Source organism: Anser anser (assembly GCF_964211835.1).
Source record: "Anser anser genome assembly, chromosome: 19".
Taxonomy (NCBI): Eukaryota; Metazoa; Chordata; class Aves; order Anseriformes; family Anatidae; genus Anser; species Anser anser.
The window spans coordinates 7,361,950-7,384,040 of record NC_139740.1 but is presented as its reverse complement, the minus strand read 5'-3'; the positions used below and the strand labels follow the sequence as shown (position 1 = coordinate 7,384,040).

At 47.8% G+C, this 22,091-nt stretch overlaps 2 protein-coding genes across 5 annotated transcripts in view; both read right to left on the bottom strand.

Moving 5' to 3' along the window:
- Nucleotides 1-9,434, bottom strand: part of ST6GALNAC1 (ST6 N-acetylgalactosaminide alpha-2,6-sialyltransferase 1) — a 28,895-nt gene extending 19,461 nt beyond the window's left edge. For both annotated transcript variants that reach the window (XM_083805019.1, XM_083805020.1), the window contains exons 1-3: nucleotides 7,689-9,434; nucleotides 2,499-2,684; nucleotides 616-711 (exon numbers count right to left, since the gene is read on the bottom strand). The gene's annotated coding sequence lies outside the window, so the exon portion shown is untranslated. The remainder of the gene's footprint in view (nucleotides 1-615; nucleotides 712-2,498; nucleotides 2,685-7,688) is intronic.
- A 139-nt stretch (nucleotides 9,435-9,573) lies between these two features.
- The window catches only part of MXRA7 (matrix remodeling associated 7), a 28,029-nt gene continuing 15,511 nt past the window's right edge, over nucleotides 9,574-22,091 (bottom strand). For 2 of the 3 annotated variants that reach the window (XM_083805029.1, XM_083805028.1), the window contains one exon: nucleotides 13,792-15,559. Coding sequence is in view for 2 of the 3 variants with exons in the window: in XM_083805028.1 (XP_083661154.1) it covers nucleotides 15,520-15,559 (40 nt within the window). In the remaining variant the exon portion in view is untranslated. Of the gene's footprint in view, nucleotides 10,695-13,791; nucleotides 15,560-22,091 lie in introns of those variants that run through there. The other variant, XM_083805027.1, reaches the window with a different exon arrangement.

The following is a 22,091-nucleotide window of genomic DNA, read 5'->3' as shown; positions in this document are numbered from 1 at the left end:
TAGAGCAAGTTACTCACACCACACCACCCCAGCAACAAAGGCTGGAAGAGACATCTCATGCAGTCCCTAGGCATCACATTGATATCTGAACCACACCCACGGGTCCAAGGAGATATGAGCTGCAGTTTATTTATTGTTCAGTGCTAGTGTTTTCCCTCCCTCTCCCTAATCAATCCACAACACTACATCACAATCCAGTGTGTAAACTGTAAAAAAAACTCTATCCAGTTTTTTATGATACCAATCTTGTTCCACTCAACCTTTCAGCTTGGTTAATGTCACAGTTCATGTTTACCCCTTGATCCTCTAACCATAAGTAAACAGTAGCCCAATTTACTTAAATTAAATTAATATTTGGTAAGTCAATGCACAAAACAATCAAGAGCAGTCACTGAGAATCCCTTGTCCCAGTGGCTGTCCTTGATCTCAGAGGTGTTTTCCAACCCAAATTACTCTATGAAAATAAGGACTTTAGAATATAACTCTTCTGGTTGTTTATCAACTTGTGCTGTTCTGTGGAGCAGTATGGGAAAGCAGCCTGAGAATCCAGTAGCATATAACAAGAGTTGGGTTTATAACATTCATGTAATTTGTCCTAATGCACTTGTGTATTACCTTACTGTGTTTCCTTCAGCTGGTACTGAAACATAGACTTTACTGCAGGAGTATGACCAGCCATGCTCCAGCACCACGTTTCCAGACGGAAGTTCCCTGAAATAAGCAGAAAGGAGACAGAGCAGTAAAAGGCAGTTAAACACATGAGAATTTAACCAGGATGATGCCAACAGTCCTGCTTTTGCCCAGAGATACACGGATTTCTTTTTGGGTTTAGCTTCATCTAGACACTGGTGGCTCCACCATAACATGCTGAGAACCCTGATGGCTGAAGCCACAATGCCCTAGATTTGAGAGCTGTCTCAAATCTGAAGTGGGCTTTTTGTTTTGCCACTGCCAAAATATTTCACTTGTTGTTCAGCAGGTCTACCTATGAAAATCATCTGGATGACGTGTCCCACAGATACATTAGAATAACTACACTGTTTCCTGGATGGAACTTTGATAAATGCAATTTGATTTCAGAATCAGAAAAACATACATTGTCTTTTGGTCTAATTGCTCTCTCTCTTTAAAGATAAATAGTCATATAAAAGATAATAGCCAGCATTTTATTTGTGTTTTTTTTATATGGTTTGCTATCTAATCTGTTCAGGAAATAAAAGTACTTCCTGTCACGTCATATGATTAGCCTTTGGTTTGTTATCCTGCAAAACAATTTATTGCCTAGGGACTTCTTATTAATTGCAATAGTTCTTCTACAAGATCATCTCCTTCAGTTGTTTATTGTTCCCTGTTGAACACTGTATTCAGTGAATACAAAAATCAACAAAAATGGTATCTTAAGGCTGCCTGATCTTGTGTCAGGGACTCTGGGTTAGATACACTCAGTCACAGACACCCATTCTACCTGCCTGCTTTGCAATCCGCACCTGGAATGCCAAAATCAAGACAGGCTCAGTAGTCACCAACATTACCGGGGTTTTCCTGAAGGGCAAACCGAGTCACACTCATACCTGCAAACTCTCAGCCACCGACTATATAAAGCTGGCTTGACTCAGAGTCCAGATGATGAAGTTCTGTTTCAACACCCCAACTGGCAGGTGGAACTGATGCACAAAGAGAGCAGAACTGGCAAATAACATACCCTTCTTACCCCATCCCTTCCTAAGTGCACTGAAACAGGACTTTACACACCAGGCTTGTCAATACCGTCAGCTAAGTGACCTGAGGAGCACACTGTCAGTCTCCCAGCCACACCGTTCTCTAAATTAACCATCCAAAGGCCTGGAGGATCACTCACGGCTATTTTCTGATTCTTACAAAGAATGAGACAGACTCAAGGACACGAGAGAGGCAACAAACGCAGAGCAACCTGCCATCTGTTTGATTTGTTTAGAGAGGGAAGGGAGGTTTGAACCAGTTGGTCTTGGATCACACCTCTGCTATCCCACCACACGCTGACGCCCTAGGTGGAGGGGACAGAACCTGACCGCTGCCATCATCACTTGCTCTGTCCCCTTAGGACAACACGATGGATCAGTCTCAGGCTCCCAGATCCTAACTCCGCTCCCCCACAGACACGGAAACGGTCACTTGTTCTCAGTTGGGGGTGGTCAGGGGGTGGACATGGCTGCAAAGGGCAAGGTAAAGCCCACCATTTTGTGATAAAATTAGCAACAGGGATCTGCCCCATCTCTTGCTGCAGAGAGGCGAACAGAGACATCAACACCATCTCCTTGGGCTTTTCAGTATAAATATTATCCAACTGTCACACACAATGTGGCTCATCCCCGAGTACAGAATATCCACGAGCAAACAGGGATGACAGTTCACCCTTTGTTAAGAAACCCTCTGCCCCAAAGGGCTGAAGGAGGAGCTGGCAAAAAGAACGACTGGTACCAGAAAGCAGGTGACGCTCCTGCTGCCCCACAGGAACCCACCTGGACCGGCAGCGTGTCTCAGAGCAGGGAGCCGCTCACCAGCACCACAGTCAGCAGGATTTCACAGCATCCGACTGTGCTGCATCCCAAGCAGAACATTTCAGCCGTGGGTGCTTCCCTGGAGGCATTTCCTCACGGTGAAAGAGCAGGTCCAAGAGCCAACGACACCAGGTTTTCTTTTTATGCCTGTATCACACAGAAATTCCTGTTGAAATTACTTATATTTTCAGTTGCATTAACATCAGGTTTCTCCCCCTAGTATTGCCCTCTGATGCGTATGTTATTTGTGAGAACAGCTACAGGAGAAAGCTTGGGACTGAAATCCCCTGCAGGTTTCAGGGCAGCACAACGGGCTGCTGGATCTTCCAGTTGCCTGAATGAGGTATTATAACCAAAAATATACCAATATATATACTAATATATACCAAAATACCAATAACTATGCAACCAAATAGCCAAACAGAAATCCTTCCACCTCCACCGTGCCGACAGAAGTTTTTAGAAAACAGAGGTGTGCAGGAAAGCGTGTGATTTCCTCAGGACATTTTAGGGAACCGTCTCATCACGCCAGTCCCAGCATTGCTAATTTAACAGTGAGATCGGAGGGCTGTTGAAACTGGCAGGGCCTACACAAGAGAGGGGAGAGAAAGACTAAGGCCCAATACCCGTGGGTTCACGGGCAGCCTGAATATAGCTGAAAGAAAATCTCCCCATAGAAACAAGTTTTCAGAATATCACTTCCCCTATTTCGGGGTGACTGGGATTCATATGCCCTAGTATTCGCCCTCTTCATATAGCTCTATCCTGCCACAAGGACAGCAGATATGAGACAGGAATCCTTTATTGCAAGACAAAAAAAAACAGCCCATATAGGAGGAATTGGCAACACCTAGCCTACAATTTTCATGCAGCACTGCCTGAAACACAAGACTTCTTGCTTATGCTGAAAGTCAAACTTCTCTGTTGATTTAAGTAGATTTCGGTGCGTGGGTGTGAAAAGTTCAGCATAATCTACAGAGAAAAGCTGGGCTTTCTATTTTCTCCATCCAGCTTCCACAGGTTTTCTATTATTAATACACAGGGTAACACCCCAAGCAACTCATCCATATCGCAGTGGGAAGACAAACAGAACAAAGATCATGGAAGAGGAATGGACAACAGTTTTCCAGGCTGATGATACGCTGAGGAGACGATTTAACAAAAAGCCAAAACAAAGTTCAGAGGCCAACAGGTTCGTCTGATTCTCCCTCCCAGCCACTCTGTCCTCATGTAAACCACATCTCAGAAGTATCCAGAGGCAGTAACTCCTCCATCTTGTAAAAGACAGCTCTGACTTTTAGGACAAATGTCAGATCTTGGGACAAGCCGAGGCAGTCAGTCATTCCACCTCCCTGCAAATCCCTGGGCGGCTCTATTTTGTCTGTCCGGTCACATTTTCAGTAAGTGCTTTCTTCCTTCCAAAGGTCACAGTAGTGTCCATTAGCTGCTGGGCTGCAACACTGCACCTCTAGTATGAAAAATCTGGATTTTCAAATGGTCCTTGCTGCCATGAAAGGGCACTAGACACAAACGGAATGGCAGCTAAAGGGAATTCAGGGTGACAGGAGGAATTAGAAGATTCTGTACAAGCTCTCTGTTGAACGAACACCAAGTCGAAGCAGCTTACAGTAAGATGAGAAATGGAGGGATGAATCCAACGTTGTTATTTATCGTAAGTCAGGACCTGCTTCACATATGACCCACTAACATCAGATTAAGATACCATCTCTTCTGACATCTTTCATTTATAGGGGCCATTCTCTACACCCTGGTTAGTCACACCTGGGCGTTCATCTCACCAAATCAGCTCCCAGTTAGCTCAGGCATGACTTCTGCAGGAGTACAGGCACAAACAAACACAATGCTCTGTACTAAATCAGCGTCATCACACACTGGTTTTCAACCTGTATTCCACAGACTATTAATGGTCTTCAGAAACATCTACTGCCAGCAGGCTTCTCACTACCACAATTCCAAAAGTATCTGGAAACTGGAGAAAGCTGATAGCCAGTCCTATGATGCTGGAAGGCACTGAAAATTAATTAGTATCGTTTTTAGGAAGACTTACTGAACTGAAACAGCCATCCCCCCTTCCTACAGACGAAGCACTTGCATCACTTCCCACCCTCCCATTTCCTTAAAACCAGCACCTCGAGTAACTCCTACTTCCATCAATTATCAGTAGCAGAATTCCAGCAACCGAGTCACATCAATAGAGGTTGCACAATAATCTCTCACTACATGGGCTACTATTCTCCACTTCCTTTCTGAGAAAGGGCTGTAACTGCCAACAAGGTAGACAAATTACAGAGAAGGAATGATTCACAAAGTCTTCTTCGTAAGGATCACAGTTACTTCTTTAAGGGAGTTAAAAAGAAAAAAAAAAAGTCAAGAATATTAGAAAAATGTAATATACGTTGCAAATACCTATTTCAGATCTTATCTGATGCTATGGCAGGCAAACAATTCAAACACGTCTTGCCCTCAGGAAAGGGCTGTGTTTGAAGAATGCATCTTCTCTTCCTCCACAATGACGTAAAACCACAAAATCTGACAACAAACTTTTACTCCGATGACTTAGCTAACTTACTGCACTTGAGCGAGGCAACAAATTTTGTTTCATCCTGAAGATGAAACAAAATATAACCTTTGGGGACTGGAGTACTGAGGAAAGTTTTATATATATATATATATATATATATATGTATTAAAATCTGGTTCTGATTAGGAAGAATTACTCAGACTTGAAAGAGGCTGGATGGAAACCAGTGAAAATATGAGTTTTCCCATATTTAGTAATTAGCTAAGTTTAGCCAGTCCCAGGAATGCTAAATAACAGGCAGATCACAAAATAGCAATTTTCTGATGAATCCTGTTAAGGAGGAAAAGATTGTGCACATCCTTCTTCCTAATTCTTGCTGAAGCAAAACACTACTCGAGGTCTCAGCTGGAGCTGTGCAGGACCTCTCTGCTGTTTGTATAAAACAACAGCACCATCCAGCGGATAAATAGTACTTGCTTTTCCTCTCCCACCTCTTCACATCCATCTACAGAAAACGCAGGGTATAAGCTTTATTACAATTTTAAATGCTCTAGTGCTGCACTTATTTTAGCCTTGGGTAAGAAAAGGTCAGACATTTCAGGAGAGTGGTAAAAAATAGCTCCCAAAAGAATTAAATTTTCCAGCACCAGGCATCTCTGTCAGCAGACAATTTTGCAGCACCATCTCCCTCCAAATGTTACCGTTCCTTGCACCACGACTGCAATCTCTTAACTGCTGCAGGGGTGGAAAAAATGACCCCCGCAGAGGTAAGCGGTCATCATACCTCACCCTTGGATTTTACCACTGGAAACAACTCTGCAGCCAGATGTGCCGCAGTGAGTCTACACATGACCACACGGAGAAGGCACGCAACTCCCCCGCTACGTTCAGCCCAGTTAGCACTGCCAATTTTGGTGATGTGTTGAGGCTGGTTAGGATTCCCCAGGACAACGGCTGTTTCATCTGCCCGTACAGTGGGAACCCTTACAATTTGGTTTAACATGTGAAAACAGCCAATTCCAGCAGCAGAGGTATGATACTACCCTCTCACAGAAAACAAGATCAATTAGCCCCTTTCTTTGAGACAAACGAAGATGAAACAAACTATGTGAGACTTCCTCTTTTGTTTGTTTATTGTTCCAGATACAATTTAGCAGTGAACAAATGTGAGCAGTACACAGCATTCTCAAGAGCTGACCACACCATGACTCACTCACTACACACTGGTAACTCAATGACTGCATTCCTGACCTACTTGGGGAATTAAGATGGCATTTCGAACAGACTTTCCACTTTAGAAAAAGGAGCATCTCACAGCTATTCCAAAGTTCCTGGCTGAGATCCACTAATTAGAGCTTGATACGTACAAGATAATATTCAAAGTAAAAATAATTCACATGGACTCCCATGTTGTCCTTGCAGAAAGCCAGATTCAAAGACGTAGTGCTAGCACTACGTTTTCATCTCCTTACCTTACCTTTAGGAATTCTTACTATCTAGTGCTTCTTCCATAACTCACAGTCTGAATATGTACTCAGACCAGAATCTCTGCTGTTTCATTTGACATTTAGAAAGGACTCACATGAAAGATCAGATTCCTGGAACACGTCAAAAGCCCTATAAAACCCCACTTCTCTGAGAAAAGCTTTAGTCATATTATGGAGAAAAGAGAATCATGCACATGCCACAAAGAGAAGGTATGCATTTTCACTACACGTTTTCTACCACCTCTGAGGTTACGCCGGTCAGACAACTTCCAGAGAAACACAGGCAGAGAAGGCTAAAACATCGAGGTTTTAAAGATTTGTCTGTGGCCTTTTTCATATAGTCCTCATGTCATCTCAACATGATTCATCGAGAAAAGCTTGGGAGGTAGTAAGGTGAAACTGTCTTCTTAAGGAGATGCTTACGCCACACATTCACTGCTTGATTACCACACAAATTCCTTATAGCCAGTAGTTACTGCATGTTTCAGAACTGGCTATTTCACTCTTCAGAGGAAAATATATTTTCTAAAATAGTCTGTTATATAAAGCATGGTTTTTGAATTCTCTTCCCACCATTCTTATAGGAATAAATCCAGTTTATTACAAATTCTGAGAAACTGCGGATTTATTTCCCTGCCAGACACATGTAGCCTGGATACAGTGATTAAGAGAAACAAGGGACTGGGGGGTGCTTTTTTTTTTTTTTTTTCCCTCCCCAAAACTAGTCTGGAAACTCCTACTTGTTCTCTTCTGGTGGATATTAACGAGAACTTTTGCCTTTGATTCATTCTGAAAAATGCCTAAGAGGAATTTAATCAAAATATTTGACATAGTTTGCAAAAAACCCTGTAACTCCCCTGAAGAATGCAGAAGGCAATGTAAGATGGAAAATAACACTGTAGGAGCAAAAAGCAGAGGGTTTATGGTGGGTATGGGGCCACAATCTGTTACAGCTATTACTATTCTTATTTCCTTTGAAGAAAATGACAGTGAAAACCCATCTCTTTGCTATGAGATACATCTGCCACATTCACTGGCACAACTCCTCATAGGGTTGGCACAGTCAACCACTTTGTCTTAACTACTAATGCACTGGGCTACGCCCAATTATAGGTAACTTACACCAGCTCGAGCACAAAGGAGATGCTATCAAATCACGTAGCACAGAGTTTACCAATTTCAGAGGCAAACTATGCAAAGGAAAGCAAACATAAGAAATCTGCAGGGTAACTTTCTAAAGATGAAATCCCTACCAAGGCTCCTAACAGAGTCAAAGGAGGGGAAATCTGCTGTTTTCTGTCTTCGACTCTTCCACCTAGAGCTCCTTGGCTAAATCATTCTAACTTACAAAAAGAAAAAAAATTACACTGGATCTCTGTTCCATGCTCAAAGACTTGTCTGTGCCTGTATGAAAGACTAGAAACACATCCAAAAACACTGAGGATGTATAACAAAATACTCTTTTTCCCTGATCCACCCAAGACCAGACCAAGCCAGAACAACCTATTCTTTATTTGCTCAATAGTGTCATAACACTGGGTTACACTGAAGCACACCTACTGAGAGGTAAGGAACACACATAAATAAGAGCCCCAGAAGAAGGGAGAATAATGAAAAGGGGAAGGACAAAAAAAGGCAGCTACAAAACATCTTTGGCACAGATCTCTGACGAACAGAGCACACACGTGTATACACGTGTCCCCCCCCAGCCCTCGGCCGCCGCCATTTTGTCATGCGGCCGGGGGCGGGCCCCGCGCATGCGCGTCCCCCCTCCCCCGCGGAAGACCCGTCGCTGGCAGCGCCCGGCTGTGCCTGCGGAGTGCGCATGCGCACTGCCTGACGCACACGCGCACGGCAGTTTCGTGGCCTTTCCCTCCCGGAAGGAGCTGGCGGTTGCCATGGCAACGGGGCCTGCTGCAGGGCCTGCTCCTTCCGGTCGTGCCACCCGGTTGCCCAAAGCCCCCCGCCCCCCCCCCCCGCCACACCCCTTAGCCATGTCCAAGGGGCTCCCGGTTGTTAGAGCCTGGCGGCGCCGTGCCGTGCCTTCCTGCAGCAACCAGGGGTTGTACGTGCAGGCATCCCTGTGCCTCACGGCTCAGGCAGAGGCTGCTTAACTGGCTTCATTTCTGTCGTAAATATGGGCCTCGTAAATGGCGGAGGGCTTTTACCACTGTCCTGTCATCAGTAGCACCTTGCCATTTCAGTCACACCGCCCACGGGAGGTGTGGTGGGATGGGGTTGATGGCAGCTGTTCTTCCATGCTTGAGGCTGTTGCTGCTGGCACAGAGTTAAACCAAGGTGTTTGAGGAAGTGTCTTTGTTCAGAGAAGGCTCAAATGTAAAACAATAAATACAAAAAGACTTCATAAATAAACTGCAAAGTCTGCGAGACAAAGACTAAAAAATAAAAAATCATCCAAATCTTATTTCTCCTTTGCCTGCTTTCAAGGAGAACTTTGGAAAAGGATAAGGTTGGGATGAGGGAGAAGTCCCACATAAAAATTTCCTACCTTTATCCTATTGTACAGTCTGACAAAGGAAATTGTGGCCTAGACACACAGCAGCTTTCTGCCTGCTTGATTTTTAACATCATGAGACAACTTTGCCCACGTAATTTCTTCATGTTGAACGAGAGAATTTTCAGATGCTACATTTAGGTGAAGTCATGACTTGGTAGTAAAGCCAGCTTGATCTCATAATAAGGGTACACTGACTTAAGTGAAAACATTTAGAAGATAAAATGATTCTTAAAAGTCAAATAGTATAGTGTTACAGAATGTGTTGTAGCGTGAAACAGTGACCAGATAATGAGATACTTGGTAGTATTATCAGACTCAAAAGAATTACACAAAACAAAAACCTAATCTGAAAAGATTCTGACCCTACAACTGGGTCAGAAAATTTTTCCTCCCTTTGTCAGCAGTTATTAAAACCAAGAAAATCCTTCCTGATAATAAAGCATTTAACAGGATTTCATAGGAGAGAGAAGTACACAAGAAGACATTCAGTTTAAGTTAGGAATGCTCACTGATTTACTCTGTCCAAACCACCAAGGTCTGGTCAAAACTGTTCAAAATACTTGATAAGTTCACAGAGGTTTCCTAAGTACATAGTTTCCCACATAATTTTTACATTAGGAGAATAGGATCTGAGTTTGACACAATCGTCCTTGTAAAAGTGCCAGCCACCTTTCTGTACTGCTTTTACCAGAGTCAAGAGGCGAAGAGATGTTTTTGCTTCCAGGCTGAAGCTAGCTGCAGTTTTCACAGGCATGAAGATGAGCTCAGCGGGGTCAGCCGAAATCGTCTTGGATTTGTTTCAAAAATCCAGTCTGAAGGAGGATGAAGTATTCCTTTCAAGGAGATGGGAATGGCAGCTCACATCTAATCAGAGCATTAATGCTTTGTCTTTGGCTATTTCCTTTCTAACTGTAGAATTGAAAGCCTCTCTGCCAAGAGAGGTTGTGCAGTCTCCATCCATGGAGGTTTTCAAGACCCAACAGGATAAAGCCCTGAGTAACCTGGCCTGATCCTATAGCTGATACTGCTTTGAGCAGGAGGCTGAACTACAGACCTCCGTTTGTTCTTCCAACACAAATTGTTCTATGATTCTATTCTTTTCATCCATTTTAAATCTGCTCTTCTATCATCTTTGGCTTCTTTCAGGTCTCAAACCAATTAATGCCTAGGTTTGAAAATTCATTCTTACAAAGCATGACCAGGAAAAAGTTGCAAGTTTAACCGCTTTGTATGACTGAGACATATGGCCCAGCCAGAAAGAGGTAAAATCTCTATATGAGATGAAAATGCCATGATAGTTCCTCAAGAAAAAATGATGAAAAGGGTGAAAAAATGCAAGTCTTTAAAAATACATATCATAGACCTATACAGATTTGCAAAACAACCTGGAAATGCAAAATAACTACTGAAACATGTTTATAGTACTATAATCTCCAGTGTCCTGCATAATAAGGGCCAAGATGACTTCTGGGCATAGTCTTCACTGGCTACAGGGTTATATATCATACAGTCTAAGCTGCTCCTTCATGTCTCCTTCAGACATCTCTCCAAATGTGTCACTTTTTTCCTTCATGAGCCTGAAGATGGCAGCCAGCTGCTCTCTCTGAACCCTGTCAACAAGAAAAGGAGAAGTAGGAATAGCCAGTCCCCAGCACGCACTTTGAGCAAGCACACCATGGTCAAATGAAACATGAAACCAAACGTGGGTCATTTTACAAGCCCTGCTGACAGCAGGAAACCTGCCCGTGTGAGATGAGAAAGGGATTGCCTCTGGTTCTCCTTCCTCCACCCTCCCAGCTATCCAATGATATTGCACATCTCTCTGTGGTTCTTTATGTATGGAGATGAAACTGACTGCTTTAGCACCGGCTTTGGAGTTTCTTAGGGCTTATTTATGCTCAAAGTTCCAGGTTAACTCCACATGTCGAATTTTGTAAGGCCACTATGTCCTGATCAAGCAGACCCTATAGCAAAACTGCATTAAGCTTTATCAGCATAGTCCTTTCATTGTGTAATGAGAGTATGCAGATACAGAGTAATTCAGGAATAACCATCAAATTTAAAATGTATACCCTACCTTAAAACTAGAGACTAGACTGCCTTCCAGGGTGGACATGACTTTAATCAGCCACTGGAAGATAAGATCGTAGATAAAATCTGCTTAGATTCAAGGGTTCATCTGCCACTGTCAAAAATGAGATGGACTCATGTAGTCAGTACAGCAAAAAGGTGATTCCTCCATGGGCAGAGTCTGACCAGTAGACCATCTAGCTTAGATTTACAACCCTAGAAAGTCCCATAGTTTATGATTAACTTCCTGCTCCCCATAAAAATAAAATAAAAAAAAAAATCATATCCTGATTTTTGCCTAACCTGAAGAAGTTAACCATTGTTTTATGTCCTGCAGCACAAAGATTGGTATCTGTCAGACACAGTGCTTTACTTGAGGAATCTTTAGTCTTTATAAGAGAGTTTATATTGTGCATTCATCTACTGATCATTGCCTAGAAATACAAAAGGGTGGGCTGTACAGGAATGTCGTGTTCGCAAGTACATCATGAATTAATGCAACTGTCTACAAAATCACTTTTTAGGTCAAAATGAATGTGCACCGTGGCTCTGATCTGGGCTGGTACGTTCTCACTACCAGACTCCTGCAGGATCGAGAACAGATTGCAGCAGTGCCTAGCACACCTCCTACCTGGCTCTGCTGTGTGAGATTAAAACAGTTAAGGAAGTTGTGGTACTTTAGGTTGTAACAAGGGGGACGAAATTTCTGTTACTTCAAGGCTCGTTTTGTCCCTGCAGGACTGTGGGGTCACAATTCAGCAACGGCAACTCAGAGCACAGATTTCCTGCAATCCCAGCTCCTCCTGTGTCTTCAACATCATCAGTCCTCCCCTGGGCTGGAAATGCAGCCTCTGGCTTTTACTTCCACACGGTTGTCCTGTCAAGAGTCCTTTGTCCCCGCCACAGCCAGTTTTCTGCATAAGGCCTTAATACACTCTAATTAATCCACTTAAATTCATGTCATTAGTCAACCTGGGGTAGTCTCTCTGCAAGTCGTATGTAGACAAGCTGTTCCCGTAACAGGAGCAGTACAAATATATATTGACAGGCAAAACTAGGACACAACCTTTGCTAGAAAGAAGAGAGCGCAGCATCAACACATCAGAAGCAACCGCACCAGGAACAAGCTCAGTGGAAGAAGGCCATTGGGGAAGGGCAGAGGAACGAGCCTTCGTGTGCTGAGCTCCTGACGAGTGGGGCTCTGCGTTTTCCCCTCTCCGAGGCTAAGCCCCAGCAGGAGCAGCTGGCTGTCTTCCCAGCACCACTGCTGCAGGCAGGGCAGGAAGAAAACGGATCGTGGCAAGAGGAAGCTCATTTGCCAATTACATACTATTACAATTAAAATGCAATTGTCCCAAGGCCAAACATATCCTGATAATGACGTGGGATCTTCCGGTCAAGAAAGCTCTGCCCACAGGCTGTCAAGCACCTGGATTTGTCTGGCTCTTCTGTATATTTTTGCACTCACATGAAATACATCCGAGTGCACTTTCCAGACCAGATGAAGGGAAGCACAGTCGTTAGCGATCAATATTTTATTTTAGATCACCGCTGAGCACTAGAGGGCACATTTCCATTCTGATGTGGAGAAATTCAATACACATCTTTGCCTCACATGTCGGAAATGCATGCCAGCTGGGAATGCTCCACACAGGTCTGCACCCCTCGCTTATTATTTCACAGGCATTAACACTACTGAAACCTTCAGCTCCCCAAAGCCCCGTTTCTTTGTCTCCCCGCCTCTAAAATCAAGATCACAGGCAATACCCACTTGTTTTTTTAAACACGTCAGTGTGTTTTGCTATCCCCTTGACTTTAAATATCATGGCTGTGCATGTGAAAACAGAAATGAAAAAAGAGCTGGTACTGTGCTGCATAATCTAAAACAAAGGGAGAGCAAAACAAAGATAAGGAGAGAAAAGAGCCTGGGAAAGAAGAGAAAGGCATTAAAAACATGAAACTGATTTCAAAAAGGAGCTTCTCCTATCAAAGGCGACCTTGTAAAACAACTTTGTAGTGTTCCGGGTTGTATTTTCTTGACGATTTCAGATCAAACCTACCCCATTCACGAGTAAAATCATTCTTTCCATAAGTGCTGTCCTCAAAGCTACTTGGATTCAAGAGGTAAAACAGGATTTTACTTATTGCTGACAGAATAATTAAGGATTTTCAAAGCAGCCAAATTCTTGATAGGGGATTGAATTTGCATACTTAACTCCCTTAGGCTCCTTTAGACATTTCGGTCCAAAACTTTTACAATTAGCTGAAGTTTTGGGACAGTTAGCCAGAGGCATATTAAATGAGATTTATGTTTCAGGAAGTGCTGGGCATCTGTGTTCACAGCAGCTGAAATCCTGGGCAGAGCTTCGCATTTGAGAATTTTGCTAATTGCTCCACAGCCAAACAAAACCAGGACCCTACTGCAACGCTGTGCTGCTCCAGCAGAAACAGGAGAAAATCCCTGACTTTCACCACTGGCCCGAGTCTATTCCCGTTGAAGTCAGTGGAATCACTTCTGGGGTAAAAGGCATGAAAAAGCAGAATGTACCTCTAACCTAAAATCCAGATTTTCAACACAAATCTCTTGAGGGAGAAGTTACAAGCTGCTGGAGGCAGGGAGAACAAGCACAAACCAAATAAACTATTCAAAGGTTTATTGGACCAAACAAAGGCAATTTTTACAGATTCAAGCCACTAGAATTACAGTCCTTTGTATAAGAGCCACCATCAGATAGAAAACAAACAAACAAAACAAACAAAAGTAAAAAATACCCAGACAGCCATTTGAGTTGAAGAAATGGTTTGACTCACCGCCACTAGCAAAAAACCTGGACTCGACTATAGACTTTGCTCGATGTACATATTGCCATGTAACTTAAACACAACGTATATAAGGCATTCTTTGCATAGTTGGGTGCTTGGGACACAGTCAGCCAGCCAGCACCGAAGGGAGACAGCGGTCGTACTAGAGGGATGTTGAAGCAGAGGGTCTGGGTGTGCCTAAACTCATACGCAACCCACCGAGCACGCTTGCAGTTGTTGGCTGGGAAGGGGCAGCCCAGCCTCTTCTAAAGCTGAAGTCTCCTGCTGTTCTTTAAATGAGCCCTTTTATTAAGAGTTTGCCAACCCCAGGCGCTGGAAAGGACTACTGTGTACAAGGTTTCAAGTATTGTCTGCATAGGAATTAAAAAGAAAAAAAAAAAAGGAAAAAAAAAAGCAGCCTGTTGGGTTTCTGATATGTTTGCAGCTTTAGCCAAGAGGCTCTTGTCTCGCAGTGAGGGAGAAACTTTGAAGGACACATCCCCAGCCAGCCTGGTGTTCCTACAACATCGCTAGAGAACTGGGACCCTCTTCTCGCTCTCGCAAACCAGCAGGGTTTGATTTGAAACCTGCTATGCCTGAAGCAGGTAAATGCCCCCAGCCAAACACATCTCCTGTACGTGACAGAGCTGAGGGAGGGTGCTGAGCTCTGGCTCCCATGGACAAACCACGGGGCTAGCAAGAGAAGAGGGCAGTGGAACAGCAAGTGGGCAGAGGAACAGGGAGGGTGTCTCTTCCAGGACGCCCCCCAGTCTCATCCTGAGCCAGAGGGACCCCATGCCGCCGTAGCTACCTCCTCAGATCTCTCCCCCTGGGGACCAGAGTAGGGAAGTGTGAATCCAGATTATCAACAGCAGCCAAAGCGTGGTCTCCTAAACCTCCACCACAAACAGAACAGCTAAACTATCAATCCTCATCCCTTCTCGAGTCTTCCCTCTACCTGCAAGATCAGCTCTCTGCTAAAAGCACTACGGAAGCAAGATTTGGGTCGGTCCAGCTACCATCTTCCCTCCCTCACTTTGACCCCGCTTTGTCCTTCAAATAGAGCAATGTTATATGTCTGAAATCCTAGGCAGCTTCCACCCCCCAGCAGTAAAGAGGAGTTTGGCTCTGGGAAGAAACAGCTTTATGGTCTGGTACAAGGTCCAGGCTGGTCTGGGAGAAGAGCTACGGTTCACACACCCCTCTAAACAAACAGCACAGATTTCATGGCAGGGCTAACACACGGTGATGAACACAGCTAATGGACTTGCTGCAAATTTGGTATCCGATTTGGGTTCTGTTTGAGGGAGGGGGAAAAAAGGTTCATCTCCTAGGACATCCCAGCCCCCCAAACACAACTCAAGTCACTCCTCGGGCCCAGCCCCAGTCCCTGGAGCCACACAACAGGATCTCCTCAAACTTGATACCACAGGAGTTTTTGAAGAACTCAACTTCAGACCAAGAGGGGATGCCAAGTTTTGAGGGCTTATGGATTTCTCTTATGGGTGTGTTTGGTTGGTTTTGGTATTTCTCTCAAGCCTTTAAAGATGCCAAGGGATGCCTTTAGGAGGAGGCTAGGGACAACTTCATATAGTCTTCAGTTCTGCAAAGAGAAACAGGGAGAGAAGAGAAATCATTTCAGTCATTTCACCCCTCAGGTTGGTTCATTATTATTCACATAAATGAGCAGGGGGATAACTCAGTGTGTTTGGGGGGAAAGGCAAGTCAGCTTCCCCCTTTTGGGGGCAGCAAGCCACTGTTTGCAAACCTCACGGCCCTAAGGAGGCACATTGCTTCATCAACTGCAGCAGGATAGCTGAAACCCAGTCAAAGAAGTGTCAATCCTCTCGTCTGGCACCAAATCTGAATTACAACCTTTCTGACCTACTGATGAGAGCTGGAAAAGCCCAGCTACTTGGAAAGCTTCATTAGCTCCAGGGATTACTGCCTCGCTGTCTTGTGCAGAGCCCCCTTGGGCTGCTGGCACACCTGAGCAGCTCCGATTTCTCCTCCTACCTGCAACCAGATGAGCCAGGATCAAGTACTGGTCTCACAGGGCAGTGTGCCTGAGTGGGTCGACCTTTCTTGATCTTCCTACTGATGTGCCTGATCAAGGAAAGGAAGCAAAACCACCAAAAAACAGACTCTGCAGGCCATGGGGCTTCCTTGTAATGGGAAGTTCTCCCAACGTCTCAGGGAAGGAGAGTGAGTTTATTAGATATGTTTTATGGATGGGACATTCAGGCGCTCCCCAAGGTCTTGCAGCATGTTGTTAGCAGAGCAGGGCTAAAAGAATTTGGTTCTTTGTTCTTAGCTTGAACCCTTCAGATGCTCTGCCCTGAGTGCCCCAGCATCTCTCATGGCCCACCATCCAAAACAAGAAACACCCGGCTGGAGGCTGGGGAGCTCCCCACAGCCACAGAGACCTGTGCTGAGGAAGCCACAACGCCCATTACCTTGCACTTACAAACACGCGGATGTACCCCAGCCTAATTCCCCTGAATTCAGTAGGATTCATGGTCCCTAACGCCTGAGTCTCATTCAGAAGTCACCAGCTCCTGACACCTGGAGCAGGAAGGCGAGTTGCAGCCTCATTTCTTCCTTACTCTTCTGCCAAAGGTTCCACTTTCCAGCTGCCTTGCAAGCGCAATCACCGACCCGGATCCTGGCTGGGAGGCGCAGGCTGAAGCCTCACGGGGGTCCAGGGTTACTCAGGCAGCGCTGGGGAGGCTCAGTGGCTGGCCCATTAGGACAAAGAAAGGAAATTCTCTGGAGTGGATAATCGCTCTGTGGGATTCGCAGCGCTGAAGATCAGATCATCCCGCTCAAGCCACGCAAGCATAATCAGATTTCACACATGAGGGCATAAGCTCGATGCCATCGGGGCCAGAGGGAGAAGTCCCCTCCAGCATGCCGCCGTTGGAGCGGGGAGGGATGGAGGATGTCAGGGAGAGCGGCTGGGGATCGGTTGCATCCCCTCCGTAGGGATACTCACCTCCAGGACAGGGCCAGGCAGACAGCTGGGTTGAGATCTTAAACCAAGGATGAACTTGCTGAGGGTGTCTGTCAAAGCCGTGAATTCCCCATTGCACAACAGGGATACCCCTCTCTGCTCCTGGAGCGAGCTGGGAGGGGGATTAAAGAGCACGAGGCAGTCCATCACCAGGGACATCAAAGCCACGTAACCCCCAGGCTGAGAAGCTCTGGCATTGCTGCCCCGGAGTCTAAGAGACTTAATTATCTTGGGATGGAGGCTGAGCCGTTGCTTATCCTGGGCTCTTCCCTCCTTTCCATTTGCCTCAGATGGTGAAATCAGTCAGGCCAGCGTGCGTTGCCCCAGCAGCACATCAGTCAAGCCAGGATAGGTTCTGCTTTTGCTAGAAGCCCATATTTAAATGTAATATAAAATTGTACTTTTTGTCAGCTGGACGTGGTCACATGCAAGGAACACCTGGAGAACAAGAAGCTCAGACAAGGGAAGGTCTGTGGTTGTAAGGAAGGTCCGGGAGCTCGAAGACCGCACTTCTGAGCTATGAGGGGCTTGGGGCAACATCTCCATGGGCGGAACGAGGTAGCAGGGAGTCATACAACAGCCCTGCCATCCTTTTCACCAGAGCAGCTGGAGGCAGCACGCCAAGACCCCCAGGTGTCACATCTGAGCTGGCAGTCTCTTGGGGTCTCCTTCCCAGGGAAGAGACAGTGAGGTGGGAACGCTGGAGCATGAGGTTGACCACCAGTGCAGGAAGCACAAGGTAACTGGCCTCTGCTGCTGGGGACACGGGAAGGACGTTCCGGTGGGGAGTTCAGAGCACTGGAGCCCTCCTTTCTTTTTGCCCGGCTCGCAGTTCCTCTGCAGTCTGACATCAGCATCTCCGGCACAGATGGAAACCGAGTGTCGCTCTGACGGCCTCAGGAGCGGTCCCCTCACTCCAGCTCAGCAGCGGCACTGGCACAAGGGCATGGACTTCTTGCCTTAGAGAGCAGACAGCATCCCAGCACTGACAAACAGGGCAGGCTGGTGGCATCCCCATGTGTGTTCATCCCTCATGTGTGCAAAATCCACAGCAGGTCAGGAAATCCCGGAGCCCATCCACAGACCAGAGCTCTCCAAAGCGGCCCTTGCACTCCAAGGAGAAGATCCCAGAACATCTCGCTCTGAACACCTCTGGGAATTGCTTGCACCCTTTTCAGGAAGAGTTTCACTCAGAAACCTGATTTTCAGAAGCATGGAGCATTCCCAGCTCCTTTCCCTGGCTGGGGAACTGGTACTTGACTTGTCAGGAACATCGGTCCTCTGGTCTGAAATGCTGGCAGGGAGGGCAGCTAGCAAGGCGGTTTTGGGCTCTTCTCACCCCAAAGCTATGACTGACCTTGGAGGATCGAGAGCAGTGAGGAAAGGCCCCAGGCACTGGGCAGGCCTGGCAGTGGGAGGCCAAGCTGTCCCCAGGCATTTCCCCCCCATCTTGCTCCTGGATGGTCCCACCACCACCACGTCCCACGTCTCTACCCTTGGGATAGCTACCATCTTATTTCTGGTAGTGATCATACCCCAGTCTTGTCCAGGGTCACAGCATGGCAGGAAGAATATGAGAAAGGCCATACTAAATCTAAGCCTTCCCGGTGGTCCCAAAATTGTGGGCCTGTTGCTTCAGCCAACAGGTAAAATAAGGAAAGAGGACATTACAGCAGAAAAAGGAGACAGACAGTGCTTAGAAAAGAGAAGAGTGAGAGAGTGAGAGGTACCAAAGGGAGATTTTATCAACACAAATCTGAAATTCCTCCTGCGGGACAAAAAAGCCAGAAGGTACACAGGACCTCGGGAAGTACCTGCTGCTCCTCAGGAACACCAGGGAAGCAGCCGAGGCTGCCAGAGCCTGCGGGATCAGGGAGCACAGGTCCCAGCACCTCGAGGACGGGGGCTGGCGAGGAGTTTGTGGGGTCAGGGACTGTGCCGCCGGCCAGGCTGCCCTTGCTCACCGCTGTTTCAAGGCAGAAGCCTCCTACGCTTCCCAGCCACAGCCAGGAAGGTGGCTCAGGCTCTGCCGGCTCAGCTCAGAGGCCGTGATCACCTCCTTTAGTTGCCTGCCCATCCAGAAGCATCTGCATTGCTCCTGGGCCCCTCCAGCCAACGCTGCAGCAGCGAGGAGAGCTACGGATGGGGCAGCCTGCGCTTCCCTCCATCCCTCGGCGTCGCTGCTCCAGCTTGGTCTGGCAGCTCACATCCAGCCTGGTGCTGTGCCCAGCTGCCCCGCAGCCCTCAGTGCGGCAGGAGAGGCAGTCCCAGGCCCCCAGAGGGTTAGCAGACAGATCGGCGAGCTGCCCATGCCACGCAGGATTAAGCAGAAGCAAATGAAGACAAGTTGGGAGCGCCAGGTGAGGGAGATGCGGAGAAGCAGCCATAAGCTGGGACAGTTCAGGACCTGAGCCGCAAGGAAAGCCCTGGGAGCTCAAAGCAGAGTTGGTCTGGTCTGAAAAGTCTGGTCTGAAAGCTCATCCCACGGCAGGGTCGGAGACTCACACCCTGCAAAGGCTGCGGGGGAGCTTGGAAAAGTTTCCCCTCTGGGATGGGAGAGGAGGGGATGGGGAAGGGGCCTCCAGGCCTCTCCTTCCCCTGCATTTCCGAGGGAGGCACCCCGAGCTGCTCCGTGGTTAAAGCTGCCGGGGACTTGTGACTCAAGCCGATGCTCTATAAATAGGGCCAGAGCTCAACTCCCCTGCCATCTCGTAGGCCAGAGGACATGTTCCCTAGGGACGTGCTGGAGGCAGAGAACTGCTGGGCCACCAGATCGCTCCTCACACCAGCACAGCCTGGCACCAACGGGGGAGCATCGGAAGCAGGGGAGCTCGCTGGGCACCCCAAAGTACACCTGTCGCTTTCCTCCAAGATGCAGGCAATGGGTGTTTAGGGGCTGGAGGCAGCCTTGCCCATAGCCAGTGCCATCCCCGAGGCTGGTGGCCGCAGTGAAGCGGTGGCCAGCCTGCCCTGAACAGAGTCCCACGGCCCTGGTCTTTGCAGCCCCTTGCCACTACTCCTCCTCCTCCTCCCTCAGCCCAGGACGACTATCGTGCTGCAGAAGATGAAGAGCAAACAAATAATAAAAACCCAAAGCAAGCCCAAACTTACCGGCGACCCTCATACAAAAGAAGCACCATGCTGGACGGGAAAGGACAGCAAAGCTGCTGGGCTGGGGGTGAGGGTTGGCAGAGGAGAAGGAAGGAGAAAGAGGCCCAGATCCCATGCTGTAGAGAGGGGAGCAAGCGAGCGAGCCAGGGCTATGTGATGGCAATGCAGGGGGTGGACAGGGACAGATGCCGATGGAGTTCTCCTGAAACACAACCTCCCCCAGATCAGTCCACCCCCTTCTTTCTGGAGGGCTGGGAGTGGAGGTGTTCGAAATAGGTCAAGGTCCATCAGCTAAACCCCTGCAGCTGCTTCCTGCCCTTACGTGCTCCGCAGTCATAGCTGCAAGCATTGTCTGGTTCACAACTGCACTTTGGCATGGCTCTGCCTAAAGCCGCAGCTGCATCCCTGGTCTCTCCTCTCCTCTGTGCCTTTCCCTGGAGCAAGGCTCTGGCCAGGCCCCCTGCCTTGCTGCAGGCCCCAAGCCTGGCTTTGTTCAGTGCCTCATAACCAAGAAGCACTCTGAACCCAGCTGGGGAGAAGCCAGGTTTCCATTGCTAAATTACCACCAAGAAAAGCACCAAGGGTGAGATTTACAGCCATCCGATTCCCCTTGCTTGAATTCCAATTTGCAGTTGAGCCCTAGGCTTCAGTCTAGCAGCGTCTTAATTCAAGCAGCGTCTCCTCGGCCCACCCACGGCTGGCCAGGAGGGCAGGAGGAGAACTTGCTCCTAGGAGGGCGAGCTGATGGTGGGAACCTAGCAAAGGAAACCAGGCAGCTCTCCCTGCCTTCTCCTCAAGTCTTACAGAGGCTGGACCGTGTTTGGGGGGTTCACCTGCCCCATCCACGAGCGCAGCCTGAGCAATTTGGTGCCATTCACTCGGACCTTGCTCGAGGGGATCCAGAGCGTTGTGGGCTGGTGGGACAGGGTTTTGTCCAGCCCTTCAGATGCCCTCCTGCTCGCAGCTGGGCCCTGCGGGGTCAGGGGCTTTCCTGTCCTGTTTCTGACTTTCCCCTCTCCACTCCTCTCCCAGCGCTGCTTAGGGTTACACAAAACCACAAACATCTCATCCGAGCACACAGGGAGCACGCGCACAGCCTCTGCCTGGTGCTGCAGCCCACGCGGCAGTGAGAAGCGTCTCGGTGGCTTCGTGCTGGCCGGGGAAGCTGGCTGACTGGGAAATGTCGCTGCGGGACCCAGAGCTTCACCTCTGTGCCTGGGGGTCCATGGAACAGCCTCTGGCTTTCCATCCCACCTCTCCCTAAACCTGAGATACAAGAGAGGACAGAGGAGAGACCTTTCCACGGACCGTTACATGGGATCCGCTCTCCTTTCTGCATCCTGCACGCCAAAGGAAGAGCAGCAAGGACAGAGCGCAGGCAGCTCAACCTCTCGGCATCACCGAGGCCAGCCAGGACTTTGCCAGGACCTGCTCTGCCTTGTGGAAAGAGAGAACCGAAAACAAAAACCCAAGGGAGTTGTTCCCCTGATTGTTTTCTCTTCTACTAAAAGCAAAGCCTCGTTGCAGCTGTCGCTGCTCAACACAGCCCTGACCATACTCCTAACTGCAAAAACAACCCCACTAACGTCTTTCTAGCTCAGGGGAGGGTTGAAAAGCAGCTGGCAGAGACCACTGCAGTCCATCCATGTGAGCCAGGCCCTGCAGCACACCGGGGAGCCCTTCCTCTTCCTCCCGCATGTGCACAAGGTGCCCAGCCAGGCCGGCAGACGGGCAGAGGCTGCACTGCTCGAGCCCCACGTCCCATCCCGCGCCATAGAATATCCCGAGCTGGAAGGGACCCATAAGGATCATCGAGTCCAACCCGTGCTTTGCCCCACGGCAGCTCCACTTGGCGATCGATGGCCGAAAGCCTCAGGTGCAGCACAGAAAGATTTGGGAAACACGCTGCGCTGCCTCGACCGAAGGCTGCATCCTTCCCCTGCACTCTTCCCCTTCCTGCCCAGACTGTTTTTCTCCCCCAGGGGAACGAACGCTACGTGCCTCTGTTCGA